Below are 16468 nucleotides of genomic sequence, written 5' to 3'. Positions count from 1 at the left end.
TTCTGAGCTTTAATATGCAGTATACTATATTTTTATTTATATATGCAGACACAGCATACAATCTAAAAATAAGGTAATGTGTATGATGTTTACCTGCAGTCAATAATCCTGATGAAATAATACAGAAATGCTCAAATGGTTTTTTTTATTTTTATTTTAAAAAGTAGATTATAGGTATATTTACGTGATTCTAGAACTAAAACTCTGTATGTACGTGAACATGCAAAGATTCAAGAATACAGACATTGTGCTACTGGGCTTCTTCTATTGTGAGAACAGTGAGGTGCAGACACACCACAGCACAGCAGACCCACACAACTAAAGGGAAACGTTCCTCTAAACATTTCATTCTAACAGCATGTTTTATTCCATGCAAGTTTCTTTGTCAAAGCTGCATCCTTTTTTCTTGAGATCCCTCTGAAATCATCAACTTGCTTTATGATGTTTGGATTTCTTCCGTGAATTAATAGAAGAGCAGCATGAAGTCTTTGGGCTTTTTTCTTTCACAACTTACTGATTATTAGCCCCAAATACAAGTAATAATGCAACAGTGAAGGCACATGATAGATGTTTAACACACTGGTTCCATGAAGAACTTTGTGGGTACACACACACACACACGTTTGTACTTCTATCTTAGTGAGGACATCCATAGGCGTAATGCATTTCCTAGAGCCTTACCCTACACACACACACACACACACACACACGTTTGTACTTCTATCTTAGTGAGGACATCCATAGGCGTAATGCATTTCCTAGAGCCTTACCCTAACCTTAACCATCACAACTGATTGCCTAACCCTAATCCTTACCCTAACCCTAACCAAACCTCAATTCATACCTGTTCTCTAAAAACAAGTCTTCACCCTCAAACATGGCTGTTTCAAAGTGAAGACCGGCCAAAATGTCCTCACTTTGTAAAAATGTCCTCACTTTGATAGTTAAATGCAGAAAATGGTTCTCACAATGTAGCAAGAACACACACACACACACACACACACACACACACACACACACACACACACACACACACACACACACACACACACACACACACACACACACACACACACACACACACACACACACACACACACACACACACACACACACACACACACACCCTTCTACTGAGGACAGCAGTGAAATAAGGTAAGGCACTTGGCGCTACAAGATATTTTCACACAACAAAGCTAGATGTAAATCAGTAGTAAAATGCTGAAAACTGCATTTCTCGGTCTTCCTTCTCTTTTGTACGCATTAATTACAAACAGAAATACGACACCCCTATTTTCCCATTTCTTATGGTTAAAAAAATGTAGCTTGACTTTTAAAAAGAACAAAATGCTGCACAGTTAGGGTCAAATAAAGCCATTCAAACTTCTGATTGTGAAAAGATGTTTCAATCTAAGCATGTATATAAAAGATGGACAATGTTAAGGTGTGTTCTCAGTGCACACAACATGCTCCTCATTCAAACTCCCTATCTTTAAATGTGTTCAGGCTTTGGTTTGGTTGGACTCTGGATGAGGGTAAAGACAAGTGGCTTTGCAGCTGAGAACCATAAGCTTGTAAAAAAAAAGGAAAAAAAAGTCAAGGATGCTGTTTGTGTGTGCTTATGGTATCTTTTCACTCCCACTGTTTTTGTCATCACTCCTAGCTGCTGCATGTCCACTGTCAGCAGCAGGAACGTGGTTGTGATGCAGAAACAGAATCGCGTCCAGACATTCAGGTGGGATATTCGACCTCTTCCTGTACATGGCTCCAGTTCCATCCTTCAAGTAGTCCTGCGCAGCGTTGCCTGCCACCGCTGGGGCAGCCAGGTAGGCCCTAGCCACTGTGGCCAGCAGTGGGAACTGTACCGCCTTCGTCCTCCACCACTGCAGGGGCTCCACTCCCAGCGAAGCCCCCTTGTCGGCTCTGAAAACAGACATCTCCATGTCAACAGACTCCTCCACAGAGCTCTGTCTGCTCCTGGGAGCCGAGCTGAACAGGTCACCCAGCAGAAACTCCATCCCGGAGAGTCCGCCCTGAGAGCCAGGCTCAGCTGACTCGCTCTCATTGGCTTCTCCCAGGTCACTGTCATCGTCTTCGTCCTCGTCTTCGAGCTCTCTGAAGTTGATTGGCTGAGATTCTTTGAGGCGTTTGCTCCTCCGCAAGTAGTCACTCTCAGACTCTGGAGATCCAGGTGAAGGGCTTCTCTTACTGTGGTTATGCTTCTTATCTTGCCGCCTTCTGTCCTCCTTCACAATCCTCACAGCTTCTTTCTTTAGCCAGTCAAAAGTGGCTGTCTGCTCCTAGAAAACCATCAGGGCAACAACATTTTCATCATTCACTTGACATATTAAAACTGTTACGAAGAAATTAATGTGGCACGAAAGTTGCAGAATGTTTAAAGCTCAAAATCAACATATGCAATGAAAGAGTAATATTGCTGTAAATATAAATAATATATATCACTGGCAAAAATATACAATGTGAAAAGGTAACATGACTTCTAAAACACTAGTTTTGATGATATGTCCAGAATCGGGCACGCTTTTTATATCTCCTAAATCTATCATTTAGAAATGGAAGGAATTTGGCAGATGTATAAATCTGTCTAAAACAGGCCATCCTTAAAAACTCATTGTCAATGCAAGAAAGAGACTACCGAGGGAGGCCACCAAGACACGCATGACTCCTCTGAAAGAGTCACAATCAATTTTTTTTTTGTCCATCAGACTAGACCAGGGGTCGGCAACCCGCGGCTCCGGAGCCGCATGCAGCTCTTTCAGTCCTCTGTTGTGGCTCCCTGTAACTTTGGAAAATAAATTGTTCTGCCTTTCAGGCGCGTTTTAATTTAATATAGAGTTTTATTGTGAAATTATCGCTCTTATTTTGACGTGTCACTCCACCTGATATGCTGCAGTTTTCCCTTGGGACATGAGAGCGCAAACTTGATGCAGAGAAGACGGGGAAGCAACGCCTGTAGTTTCACATCGTTTTGTACTCAAGAATGGCAAGCCTGTATATTAAAGCTCCACTCCAAGAAAGGCACGTCCTGTCTTTGAGTCAAAAGTACTCATGAGTACTGAGGTAGACTACAGATAATTGTCTTGCTCAGTATCTACTCTTTGATAGGGTAATACACGTTACTGGCAAAAACACGTCCAGCATCCAGGCAGCAGGTCAGAGAGTCAGAGGAGTGTCGTCTTGGAAAATAGGGCAGCGACTTACCGGAGAAAAGTTATTAGCTTAAGATAAATAGATAACTAGATTTTACAAGTTAAATAGACATTAGCAAAATATTGATTTCCAGCTAACATTACGTAACATGAGGTCCAGGAGCAAAAATGACATTAACCAAGTAAGATAAATATTAGTGGTAGGACACAATTTAAAAAATGAATTTATCTAATTAGAGGCTTTGTAATTAATTAATCACGACTGATTAACAAGGGCATAGAGGTAAAAAGTGATATATGCAGTGTTGTCTTCATTTTAAATGACAAAAGGATTTTGCGGCTCCCGGTGTTTTCTTTTCTGTGGGAAACGGGTCGAAATGGCTCTTTGAGTGTTAAAGGTTGCCGAACCCTGGACTAGACAATATGCTTGGCAGATACCAAACACAAACACACCATCCCTACTGTGAGGCATGGTGGCGGCAGCATCATGACGTGGGCATGCTTCTCGGCAGTAGGCCCTGAAAGGCTTGTAAAAGTAGAGGGTAAAATGAATGAATCATGTGAAACTGCAGACATGCAAGGATGGCTGAGACTTCTTCACACAGGCACAGTGCTGAAATTGAGAACAAAGGTGCATTTACTAAACACTGAATTTAAAGAGGTGAATACTCATGTATTATTTGTTTTTAATGTTTTTAATTGTTGTAAAGCACTTTGTGTTGCATTTTAAAAACTGTATGAAAATTACCCTATAAATAAAGTTTGATTGATAATGTCTTTACTTATTTTACATGTTATATATTTTTTGTAATTGACGATACTTTGTAAAAATCTGTTTTGGCTTTGACATGAAAGAGTTTATTTTTTGGGAATTCTTGTCAAAAAAAAAAAAACTAAATCAAATTAACCATGATCTAATGTTGAAAAGCAGTTTAAGGGGAAAACATCCAATGGGGTGAATACTTTTCATAGGCACTGTGTATGTACGTTGTGCAGGAACAAAAGCTTTGACAGGCATAGCAACAGTGACCATAAAGGGGTGCGGGGTTTAGCATTTTAACTTCAGAACTCACCTTCGCCTCCATGAAGCCCAGCCCGTGGAACTGTGGATCGAGGGAACATGCCACACTCAGGGCCCTGTTCACAGCAGGGTTGTCATAACAGCTTGCCAAGTTCTGCCTCATCATCCTCTTGACCTCCTTCAAGATGGATGATGAATCTCCGGGCCGGGACACAAGGTGGCGTGACAGCAAGCCGGTGAGAATGGGTTTGACGAGTGATAGGCGAGGGAAGGCCTCCTTGGCGAGAGTTCTACAAGCCACGTCCAGAGGTTTGAGGACCAAGCAGAGCTCCTCCAGAACCTTCCACTCAGAACGCAACATTGAGATGCTTGCTGAGGTGTTGGAAGTAGAGTTTGCATGGCAGCTGCCAGATGAATTGGACTCTGAAGCAGCATCTTCTCCGGAGAGACCCTCAGTTTTAATCTCTCTTATTATGTCACACACAAGGCTTTTATGTTTGATGAGCGTGTTCAGTAAAGGGTACAGCTTATTCCAGGTCGGCGGGCTGTGAGCCCACGACTTCAGTCCGGCCTGTTCCTGTTTCGTCAGGTCGTCCAAGAGGCTCTGGCTGTGAGGATGATACAAGCTTTTGTTGTGGGCAGTTGGCAGGAACAGGGCAGAGAGAATATTCTGAAACTGGCTGAGGGTTTTAGAGACTGTGGGGTGTGCCATAACTTCCTCAATGCATCCCTGGACAGCACTGAAGAAACATGGGACAGGTGGAAGTCGGCTACTGGAATGGCCATACTCTGAGGCACGCGGCTCCTCAGGCCACACAGAGTCATCCCGCTCCAGAAATGTCGTGGAGTTTGGATGATAGACACTTGCTGCAGACTCCCCGCCCTTCTCACTCTTTATCGTCCCCAACCTCATCCCGTTTCTCCCTTCTCCTCCCAGTAAGACCAGATTGGGCTGAGAGACTCCCCATTCATGTGCTATCACCTTCACCTGGGCCTCCACTGCTCGAAGGCTGTAGTCCTTCGTTCCACTCTCTGTCAGTCTTTGGGTTGTAAGGGCCAGATTCTGACAACGAAAATGACCGTCTGTGTAGTGCGCCCACAGGGTGAGGTACCTCTCAGTGCTGCCCTGCCAGTTATGGAGCCAAACATCTCCACTCAACGTAACAAAGTGAGGAACTTCCCTCCATCTGCTGGGAGGTCGGCCACGTCTCCTGACCTCAAACTCGATGGGAGCGGTGTGGTCACTGAACTCTTCGCTCTCAATGCTCCCAGTTTTCCGCCTCAACAGCTGAGCTAGACTCGTCTTGCCTTTGGCGTGGTGGTCTTTCAGGAGGTCCTCGAGCTGACAAGAGGAAAGCAGCTCCTTGTAGGAAGGCAGGAGGGTGTGGAGCAGCTGCTTGAAGCCTTCCCCTTCTACCAGAGCTGGGGGCTGGAGGTCCAAGATGAGAAAGTTGGCGATGGCATCAGTCACTTGAGCAGATAAAACCAGGGGCAGTGTGCCGAGCAAACCGCTGGTAAGCATCATCGGCTGAGAGCGTTGTTGACCTGTAATGACAAAAACATAGATTGTCAGTCAGAAAATAAGCTTCAACAGTTTAGCAACGTCTGATCAAGTAGAAGATCAATTCTGTTCTCTACTACATGTTACTTAATTGGGTAAACCTGTACATTTGGTTTAAAAAAAAAAAAGAGCGGTTTTCAGACTCATTTTGACAAGAAATTCATCTCCATAACCAAAGAAGTCTAGGTTGGGTAAAAGAAAATTTTCTCATTTTTAGCCATGACAGTTGTGTAGCACTGTGAACTGTCATATTAATTTTGGTTGGTTGAATGCAGTGCTGCTATTAAATTACATTTTTAAGTCCTACGCCCTACAGATGAGGGTGATTCTCTAAGTTTTCCTGTAGCCCCATCTGTAAGTCAAACTGTTCACCTGTACTAAGTAATGTCTCAGCATCAACAGAATAGATTGGCACAAAATTTGCTACAATTCATGGCTCCAGGTTGACGAATCCTGACAACTGGTGAAAACTAATTATGAAACTGACTTTCTCTGGTGGTCGTAAAAGAAACGCCTTCACTGCTATATTATGGATCTGTAGAAACATTCATATACCCTTCAGGATGAGTTACAGATTTCAGAGAGGTGTTTGAATGACTGTAGAATTTTAGTCTAATTTTAGTCATCATTTCTTTCAGCAACAATTAGCAAGATTATGGCTTAAATTACCATTTGTAAATTTACTCTACTTAAAAGCTCACAGCTGTCAGCTCACTGTTTTTCAAATAATGAAAGTGCAACTGCATAATGAAATAGCCAGCGACGTTTTGGTACGAGTTTCATCATATTTAGCAAGATGCTCTGTGAAGAAGGAGCAGTCTTTATTTTTATGCATAAAAATATGACGAGGAAAATGTGGAAGTGTAATAAAAATATTTTGAGCCTAAAATTATGTATTGTCATTGTTGCCATAATCGTTCAGCTATAAATGAAGGATTATTACTTTTAACACTTTCGGTGTGCTAACTTGTAGACTGACCTTCAAATATGTTGTGGTTTAACGCTTGGTTTGTATTTTACTTGTATTTGGACTGACTGCACATTTCTTTGCTGTGCTGGACTTCATTGCAGTGATGTTTCTGCATTCACATCTCTGCACTTACTCCGGTGAGTAAAAGATTATAACTGATAGAAATTGTACATAACTCCCTGCAGAAGGAGCGTAAACACCCGGATGACAACGCCACTTCCTCTCTAGCCCTCGGACTCAGGCACTCGTGTGACACATATAGTGAAATCTACAAAAATAACTTGTGATAACCTTGTACTTTCCTCTAGTCTTGCAGCTTTAACACCGTTATCTATTATGCAACACAGAAGCAGGAGAATGACAGTTACCTGTTGTCACACTGCGATCTTTGTCACGTGGTCTGATGTGGTGCTTGTTAAGCAGATGGTTTTGGAGATCGGTGACTCCTCCTGCACAGCCCACTTGCTCCACACACAGTTTGCACACTGTGGTGCTTCGATCCAGAGGACGGCCGGTCGGGTCCGGCTCGAACCCAAAAAAGTACCACGGGCTGCTCGGAGGGGCGTTTGGGTTCTTCAGCAATTTCTCAGTTCCAGGCAGAAAATCGTACTTTTCACTCGAGTGACAGCCAGGAGAGGGAGCGCAGATTAGGGAGGTGGAGGGAAGGATGGAGCCAGAAATTATGCCGGGATCGCTGGCTGCATCCGGGTTTGACATCGTCGTCACGTCACTGATGACAGGCATGGGGCTCTGTGATTGGCTCTGGTCCGACCAAAGGGAAGTGCTGCTGGGCTCTGGGAGGGTGACCAGCTGGATGTCCTGCAGGAGGCGCAGAGCTGTTTCCTTGTCTCCAACTTCACATTTCACATTGTCACCTGAACTCACCACCAAAAACAAAAGTACAGGGCAAATGTTAGCAAGCTGTATTTTCAGTTTGAAGAGAAATGAACTCCCTGCTTAAGTGAAAAATCCAAAGTGTTGAGCTAGTATGTATCCATCACCCAGTGGGACAGAACTCACCCATCCCCAGGCCCAGAAGAGTGGCGTATTCCTTCCCAATCCAGACCCTGAGCTCTTCCCCCTCTGGTATAGGCTGGGAAACCTTGTAGTAGATGTGACGGTAAAACTGGAAAACCACCAGGTTGTGTTTGTCTTCGCTGCTGGTGTATGTTACGTACCTGAAACAGCAAACACACACAGCAGGTAACTAATCAGCGAGGTAAGACCATTCAGACAACAACAATAATCAGAGAGACAAGACAATAACTGCTCACCTCATCCAGTTTGATACGTTCTCATCAGAGGCATCCACATATATGAAAGCAGCATCATCCCTGATCTGGAAGAAGAAGAAAATTTCAGAGTCAGAATTTTTTTTTTTATTAAAGTACACGATACAAAATTTGAATCAAATACAAGCAGAAGCAAATTTAGCTTGAACAACATTTCAAGTTTACAGAACTGAAATTGTTAATCTCTGAACTCCAACACCTGCTGGAGGGTTTACAATGCATATCTTCTTCTTCTTCTTTTCCTTTCAGCTTTGCCCTTCAGGGGTCGTCACAGCGAATCAATTGCCTCCATTTAACCCCGTCTTCTGCATCCTCTTCTCTCACACCAACTACCTTCATGTCCTCTTTAACCACATCCATAAACCTCCTCTTTGGTCTTCCTCTAGGCCTCCTCCCTGGCAGTGGGAAACTCAGCATCCTTCTACCAATATATTCACTCTCTCTCCTCTGGACATGTCTGAACCATCTCAGTCTGGCCTCTCTGACTTTATCTCCAAAGCCTCTAACATGTGCTGTCCCTCTGATGTACTCATTCCTGATCCTATCCATCCTGGTCACTCCCAAAGAGAACCTCAGCATCTTCAGTTCTGCTACCTCCAGCTCTGCCTCCTGTCTTTTCCTCAGGGACACTGTCTCCAGACCAAACAACATGGCTGGTCTCACCACAGTTTTGTAAACCTTTCCTTTCATTTTAGCTGAAACTCTTCGATCACACATCACACTAGGCTTAGGCGGTATCCAAATTTTGATACCGTCAAACTTCCTTCACATTTTACCGGGGTATACGGTATTACCATGACTATTACTGTTACTGGCTTGTGCCTTCACGTTCGGAAATTGAATACTCGCAGCAGTGAGTGGGTGGTTGATTCGGAGATGCGTCCTTAGGTTAGAGGTGTTTCCATCTCTCGTGATCACCTTTTGATTGCAAAATTTACAAATTGCTTCATCAGTATTTACCAGCTCTCCTTTCTCGTTTTCCTGGAACCTCAAATACTCCCAGACTGCAGAAGTTGTGTTCTTTTTTGACACAAAGTCACTCCGTGCGGGATCTTGTGGTATATATTGATCTGATGGTATTGGAACTGATACCGCTGCTATTTTTAAACACCGGCAGTATATGGTATTACCGTAATACCCCCCACGCCTACATCACACCTGACACTTTTCTCCAGCCGTTCCCGCCTGCCTGTACACGCTTCTTCACCTCTTTCCCCACACTCTCCATTGCTCTGGACTGTTGACCCTAAGTACTTAAAATCGTCCACCTTCTTGATCTCTTCTCCCTGTAACCTCACTCTTCCACTTGGGTCCCTCTCATTCATACACAGATACTCCGTCTTGCTGCAGCTAACCTTCATTCCTCTCCTTTCCAGGGCAAACCTCCACGCCTCTAGCTTCTCCTCCACCTGTTCCCTGCTCTCACTACAGATCACAATGTCATCTGCAAACATCATAGTCCATGGAGACTCCTGTCTAACTTCTTCTGTCATCCTGTCCATCACCATAGCAAACAAGAAGGGTTTACAAGGCATATACTATCTTTTAAAAAAAATAAAAAATTAAACCCTTTGTCAGAGCCAGAAACTGTCTTAACCTTGACCAAATCTAAGCATATCAATACATATCATTTTACATCATACATATCATAAACATCTAAAAAAAATAAAGTATTTGTACTTAACCAGTTCTTGTAAAAGACAGAAAAATGTAAAGTTTTGGCACAACTGTGATGCCATTAGTGACTCAGTTGAGACTATACAGACTCAATACAAAATGCTGTTCATGCTGATTCCAGCTTTATTGAATTTATGTAAACAATCCAGGAATTTATACATTTTAGGATTTATGGCAATAAAACTTTATCATACTGCACAGAGGACATTTGTCGGTTCTCTCTCCTAGGCGTGGTTTTGCTGTTTCCATAGAGGTGCAGGACTTTATATTGCAGTATAAAAAAAAAAAAACACAGGAAAGTAAAAATGTGACAGGATCCAAAAACACCTAGAGAGTGCTTGGAGCTCTGGAGCCTCATTTATAAAGCTTGCGTACGCACAAAACAGGGCTAGAAAGTGGCGTACGCCCCTTTCTACGCAAAGGTTGTGATTTATAAAAACAAACTTGGCGTGAGAATGTGCGCACCGGTGCGCCAACCTTGATTCTTGATGCTTACATACGCACAAAACAGGGCTAGAAAGTGGCTTAAATCACAACCTTTGCGTAGAAAGTGGCGTACACTGTGTACATTGTGATTTCTAAAAACAAACTTGGCGTGAGAATGTGCGCACCAGTGCGCCAACTTTGATGTTTGCTTAAGCACATTTTGGAGACAGAGGGAACGGCAGTGCCGGAGGGTGAAGTGGTGAATTGAAACCAGATTGATCTCAAACCTGTATTGTTATCACATATTAGACTTGTAGAGCCGAATAATCATAAACCCTCATTGTTGTAGATGTTCATATAGTGCGCCATTCGGCCTACAACTGTATTTGCAGAACTATGTTCATATATCAAACTTCCATCTTCAAATGATATAGAGCGGTGAGTGGCACTGATTGATTACCAATCAGTGATTACCATGGAAAAGGCATGTGACAATCAGTCCAATCGCTGATCAAGCGGATAAATAGCGGGTGACAGCCGTGTGTAATGTGGCACAATGGATGCGCTGGCATTGCTGGAAGATCACGTTAAGAATGGAGAGAGATTTTAGGGATCACGGGGATTTCCCGGCGAATAAGCCGATTCAGATTCCCAAAGCAGTGCTCTTGGATCTACGTACTGAACTGGGCCGTCTTAGACCGACCCACCCGCCGAAACCACGCCATCCCGGTACAGACACAGGAGCTGACGACTCCGGGGTTTCTGGCGACACCGGCTCCTTCCAGCGGGAAGTGGTCGACAGGTATGTGTTTTATATGAAGAATATATGAGGTTTCATTTGTTGTCTAAATCCTATCTGGGTCTGATATACAGTTAAATGATTTCCTTTAGGTCTGGGATATCACAACCATCCCTCAGCGCAATAATGCCAGCTGTTTTGATGACATTATAAACATGACCAGTCAATACATCAGGCTTCCTTACACTGTGGGTGAACAGGCCAACATTAAACGGCAATTTGCAGTGATGTCCGGTTTCCCAAATGTAATCGGCGTAACTGACTGCACTCATGCTGCTGTAAGGGCTCCGAGTGAAAATTCATTTGTCTATGTGAACCGAAAAAATGTACGTTCAATCAGTGTACAAATTATTTGTACTTCGGACATGATCATAACAAATTTAGTGGCAGATTGGCCTGGGTCAACACATGATTCATTCATCCTGACGCACAGCAGTGAAAAGACTGCAGGCCGGCGCTGCGTGAAATGCCGTGGATCAGCAGCTTATTTATATACAGATACATTCATGAGTTACTTTGCATTGACCATTCATGGTAAAATGTGGGTGTGTTGTGGGCGGAATGTGAGGTGGATCCACCTGTGCAATCTTCCAGCTGGTGTGTGATTTATTAAGAAATTGCGTGCAGCTGTGCTTACGCACAGTTTTATAAATCAGGGGCGAAGGGCATACGCCCATTTCAGATTTTCGGCGTACGCAAACTTTTAGTATGGATCAAACGCAATGTTTTATAAATGAGGCCCCAGAGGCTTAAAGGATTGATTAATCATTCAAAATATGAGCATTTTCATTTCAAGAGTAACTTGAGACATGTCAAAAAAAGTTTTTTGCTAACTTATAGTTCTAGGTGTAATATCTTGCTTAACTTTAAGGAATCGTGGCGTTTCATTTAAATTTTCAACCACAGAGGCCAGCAATACACAGCTATTTCAGTCTGATGTGCAGTAAGACCATAAAACTGGTATCCTGTACAAAAATGGTAGTTAAACAGTAGCATAAGTAGATATGAGTAATGGATTCAGAAGAACTGAGTCTGCAATGTCAGTCACACAGCATTAATTGTTTAAATTAAAGTCAGCTAAAATTAGCGGACACCGTGTTCATACTAGATCAACTAAAACTGCATTTTATTGCTTTTGAAATTAAGTTTTTATGTGTAAAAAGGATTATAGTGCTTTTTTTCTTATATAAGTGAGTTTTTTTTAATCCGAGAGTCTGACTGTAATAACATAACTATAATAAAGAGTCACCACTATTGCTGGCTGACCTCGGTTCTCTGACTTCCTTACATCCAATTTAGAAAATAGTAAAAGTAATTTTGCCCCTCGCATCCTAACACGTAACTCTTCTTTACGGTTTCTATTTAATCTGAGATGTGATTAGCTGGTTTGCACATCTTAGCTGTGATGCACTGCAGTTTATGTTTTCTGCAAATTCACACTCACCTTCCTTCATGAGGAAGGAAGAGCTGGAGATAGAAGCTCTGCCACTGTAGGTTAAAATACTGTTTCCACAATCCTGTATGAAAAATAATCAGTTGGTCTACTCACAGCCCAGGCGTATTTGAGGTTGGCTGGCATTTGTCCTTTGCACACTTCCCCGACAAATGGCCCGAACATAACGCCCTGCTGCAGGTGACACTTGGCGAACACTTTCATCTCCCCCATCTGCTCCTCGCCAGCAGATCCAGGACCAGATAGTCCAGATCCCACATCCCCACAGAGGCACAGACAGGAGGGCAGTGACAGCACCGCCCGATAAGGACCGCCACGGAGCCACGGCTCTCCAGGCGGCAGCACTGCATCTGGAACATAGTTCTGGTTGGAGGCTGCTTGGAGGCAGGGAACATCCTCAAAGAGTTCCTCTTGGTTTAGATCCAAACCTGGAGGGAAAAAAAACACAGCAGAGAAATAGTGAAATATGGAATTATGGTGAGATATTGCTGACAGTCAATGCGGGTAAATTCATCATTTTAGATGCAAGAACAGAAAGGCAACAATGATCCTCTGTGGATGTTGCTGTATTAAAATGCAATATTACTGTTCAACAATAGAAATATTACATTAAAAAATACAGGTGCAACATTTTTAGGTATGTACAGCAAAGACAGGAGCTTTGAGTTTGTTTCAGTCCATGGTATTTAACTCCCCGACCATGAAAACTTTATTTAACTTGCTATAGCATCATTGTTTCTTTTTACATTCTGACTTTCTGCCACTGTTTCTCTCAATACTTTACACAACATAAATTCTTCACGCCTTTAATAAAAATGTATGCAAGATATACAAAAGTCCCTCAATTACCGTAAATTCCGGACTATTGAGCGCACCTGAATATAAGCTGCAGGTGTCCACATTGTAATAAGAGATATTTATACAAATTTTTATTAAACAAATGCTTTTTAAAAAAAAACAGTGCCTGTAACATGGCATTGACAGTGCAGTAACACGGCAGCTCAGAACACAAGTGAAATGCATTCTCTCATGGCCAGTTGTTTTCAGCATGATGGACGATTCACCTTTCGTGTTAACAGTCGGAGTGAGAGGCAGGTCAGACGTCAGAGGTACTTCTTTCACATTTATGATGTCGTCTGGTCCGATGGAATTCTCGGCTATCTTTGTTTGAATGAATTTGCAGGAGTTTGTATGTTTTTCCTCGTAGTCGGGAGTGAGTTGCTGACACGAACTAGTCCGTGCCTTGATGAATATGCCTTTTCGCCTCATAAATCGGAAACACCAAGATGGTCCACCTTTAAAATCTTCAATCTTCTTTTCGGTGGCGATTGATTTGGCTTTCATTCTCATCTGCACGGTGGAAACGCCTGCTCTCTGTGTGTTCACCCAGTCTTCAAGAACGTTTTCAAGGTCGGCCCATCTGCATTTTTTACCCCTGAAAGCTTTTCTCGTCTTTTTGCATCGAGTCAGTTCTTCACGCTGCCCTCTCCAACGTCTCACCATCGATTCGCTAACGCCAAGCTTACGTGCAGCAGCTCTATTTCCTTCCTCGACAGCTAGCTTGATTGCTTTTAACTTAAAGGCCGCGTTGTATGCATTTCTTCTTGGATTCTCCATGATGAGGTTGTGTGCATGAAGCCCAAAATAACTGATCTGAAGAATTTAGTGCGCTTGAATTTGATTTTATTCGAACAGTTTCATTGGTCCACTGTGCCCTGTTCGGTAATTTCATTGGTCTGATGTGACCACGCAAAAAACGTATTGGGGGCATGAAGCGCGACCGTAAAAATCCATACATTAACCGCACCCTTGGATAAGCCACAGGGTCCAGGGCATGAGAAAAAAGTCGCGGCTTATAGTCTAATTTACAGTATATATTGACCTAGATAATCACAACTGCTTAGAATGTGGTTGGTTACTGCAGCATTTTTTAAAACAGTTTCTATGTTTAAGGCTCATGCTTGTTTGCATCCCATGTGCTGCTCTCTGTGCCTTTGAATTGCCCCTCGGGAACACATAAAATGCTTGGAATTGAATTGAATAACAGCATTATTATCAGGGCCTATGTTTATTACATTTAGCAGCTCTACAGTTGAACCCAACTTTAAAACACTAGTAACAGACTCCCATTGTAGTTGCATATTACAGCTGTAAGGAGGATAGCTGCATGTGGAGTTACAGATCTCTGCTGGGAAACAATAATATGATGCACACATTACATTCTAGCATATTTTTGCAACGAAATAACGCAATTAGTTGTTAAATCACCTTGAGCCTCTAACAAAGCTCCAGAGGTCGTGGGGGAAGTGGTCTCAAAAAGATCTGCACGATGTCGTCGTCTCAGATGACTTCTTAAATTCGTGGTATTTCCACTTTTTGCCAGCACTATTTTTCGGCACAACCTGCAAACAGCCTCCTCGGAGTTCAAAGGCTGCCCTTTGTCATCTGCTTTCAGCCCAAAATACAACCACACGACGGACTTGCTCCTCGGTTTGGTGATCAGATCCATGTTTCTTTTTCTGCTTTTCTGCAGCCTGTCCGCTGGCTGCAGATCTGGGACGGATAGATTGAACACTCAGAGGCAAACTGCATTTCAAGACCACTGCATAACTGCACGGCACATTCATTTCAGTACAACTATAGCTACTACTACAGAGGAAAAATGTGACAGCTTGGTATTTATTTTGTGCAAATGCTAATTCATTAACAAATATTTCAAGAATTTTCAGTGGCTGTCATTATTAATTCATAGGAGACAGTCATTTGGCCGTTGGTGTACCTTCTACCTGCTCTATTTCTGTGATTTGCACGCCTTTCTTAGCGGACCAACGACAACACACTGCGACGGTAGGGTTGCCAGGTCCTGTTGTCAACACACTCGCACAAAACATGCATGTAAGGAAAAGAAAAAATTACCAGATATTTGCAAATGTCTGTGAAATTTGCATGTTTAAATTCAAATGTAAATCAATTTCTTTCCAAACTAGAAAAAAAAGATTTTACTTTAAATTTCTCCCTGGCAGCAATAAACCATTTTCACATCGGATAGTTTGAAATGTCACAGCAGGACATGCACAGGTGCAATAGTTATGGTGGCTTTACCCTTTTTGTGTGCTGATTGACTCTTACAGTTTACTGGAACACATAATAAAACTGAACCAGGATTTATTCTGTTAATTCCACTTATTTTCTTGCTGTGATAAGTCAAAATGTCTGCTGTGACAAAAGTTAATCCCTCTGCCGATCTGTTTTTCAACTCACTGCTTCCTTTTGTGTTGTAACAAAAATAACGTAATTACAATACAGTACCAAAAGTACAAAGTAATTTAGCTCATTGTGTTAAATGTATAATCAACTATTTGCTTTAAATGAATGTAGTTGAAAAGCTGAATGTCTAAACCTGTGTATCAGGTAGTATCTGAAATCTTGGTTAATTCCATTTGTTTGGCATTTTGCTTGATCTGCTAAAGCCAACCTTTAGCTCCTGTATGGCTTCTGCAGTTTTATCCAATCACGAGGCCTAGTTTAATAGGTTCAAGGCAATAAAGTCCCTTCATTAGACATACTACCAACAAATAAACATTCAGCAAACCTGGGGTATGTGTGATTTTACTGTGAAATATTAGCACTTGCTCTAGCAAAAGTTAGAAAGAGTTAAATGTCATGTGTACTCAGAAACATACCGGCATTTAAAATTTTCAAATAAATGAATTTTTTAAAAAAGAGGTAAACTTATCAGCTTTGCTATGTGTCAGTTTGTGGTAATTGGCTTAATGTAAATGTATTAAAGAGTACCATGTAAAAACAGTATCTATTAAAAAATGGTTAAGCAAACAGTCAGGTTAAAGAGCACTTTTAAAGAGCAGTGTACCAACAAGGAAAAAGAACATTACAACAGGCCAGACAGTAAGACCAAACAAAGAATACTAAAGTTTACATTTAAGTGAAATCTCAGTTTAAAAGTGCATAAATAGGGGTAGCACAAAAATACAAAACATGATATTTATACAATAAAAAATGCAAATACATTGATTAAAGTATTTAAACCCTAATGTGCAATGTGAAAGGTTGGAACTTTTAATACAGGTCTGTCTCTCTT

At 42.1% G+C, this 16468-nt stretch overlaps 1 protein-coding gene across 2 annotated transcripts; it reads right to left on the bottom strand.

Annotated features, from left to right (window-relative positions):
* Window positions 1-136: 136 nt before the first annotated feature.
* Window positions 137-14937, bottom strand: LOC110953502 (uncharacterized). Of its 2 annotated transcripts, none has more exons than XM_022197544.2 (7): window positions 14638-14937; window positions 12466-12797; window positions 7997-8061; window positions 7743-7900; window positions 7091-7597; window positions 4244-5736; window positions 137-2300 (listed from the first exon to the last, which is right to left on the bottom strand). In XM_022197544.2, the coding sequence occupies exons 1-7, from the start codon at window positions 14876-14878 to the stop codon at window positions 1620-1622; spliced, it is 3477 nt and encodes a 1158-aa protein (XP_022053236.1). In that variant the 5' UTR covers window positions 14879-14937; the 3' UTR covers window positions 137-1619. The 2 variants fall into 2 exon arrangements, with proteins under 2 accessions (XP_022053236.1, XP_022053235.1); XM_022197543.2 differs by lacking the exon at window positions 14638-14937 and adding an exon at window positions 13434-14610.
* Window positions 14938-16468: the final 1531 nt, after the last annotated feature.

This window comes from Acanthochromis polyacanthus, chromosome 3, assembly GCF_021347895.1.
Source record: "Acanthochromis polyacanthus isolate Apoly-LR-REF ecotype Palm Island chromosome 3, KAUST_Apoly_ChrSc, whole genome shotgun sequence".
NCBI classification, from domain to species: Eukaryota; Metazoa; Chordata; class Actinopteri; family Pomacentridae; genus Acanthochromis; species Acanthochromis polyacanthus.
This window is presented reverse-complemented; position numbering and strand designations above follow the sequence as displayed.

Bases quoted from the DNA above. Each gene is read 5' to 3' on its own strand.
- LOC110953502 (XM_022197543.2), bottom strand. From the start codon at position 13,986: ATGGAGAATCCAAGAAGAAATGCATACAACGCGGCCTTTAAGTTAAAA. The intron at 8,062-12,465 runs GTGAGTAGACCA...TTCTTCTTCCAG, and splicing joins ACCTCAAATACGCCTGGGCT to ATCAGGGATGATGCTGCTTT. The intron at 5,737-7,090 runs GTAACTGTCATT...TTGTCATTACAG, and splicing joins AGATCGCAGTGTGACAACAG to GTCAACAACGCTCTCAGCCG.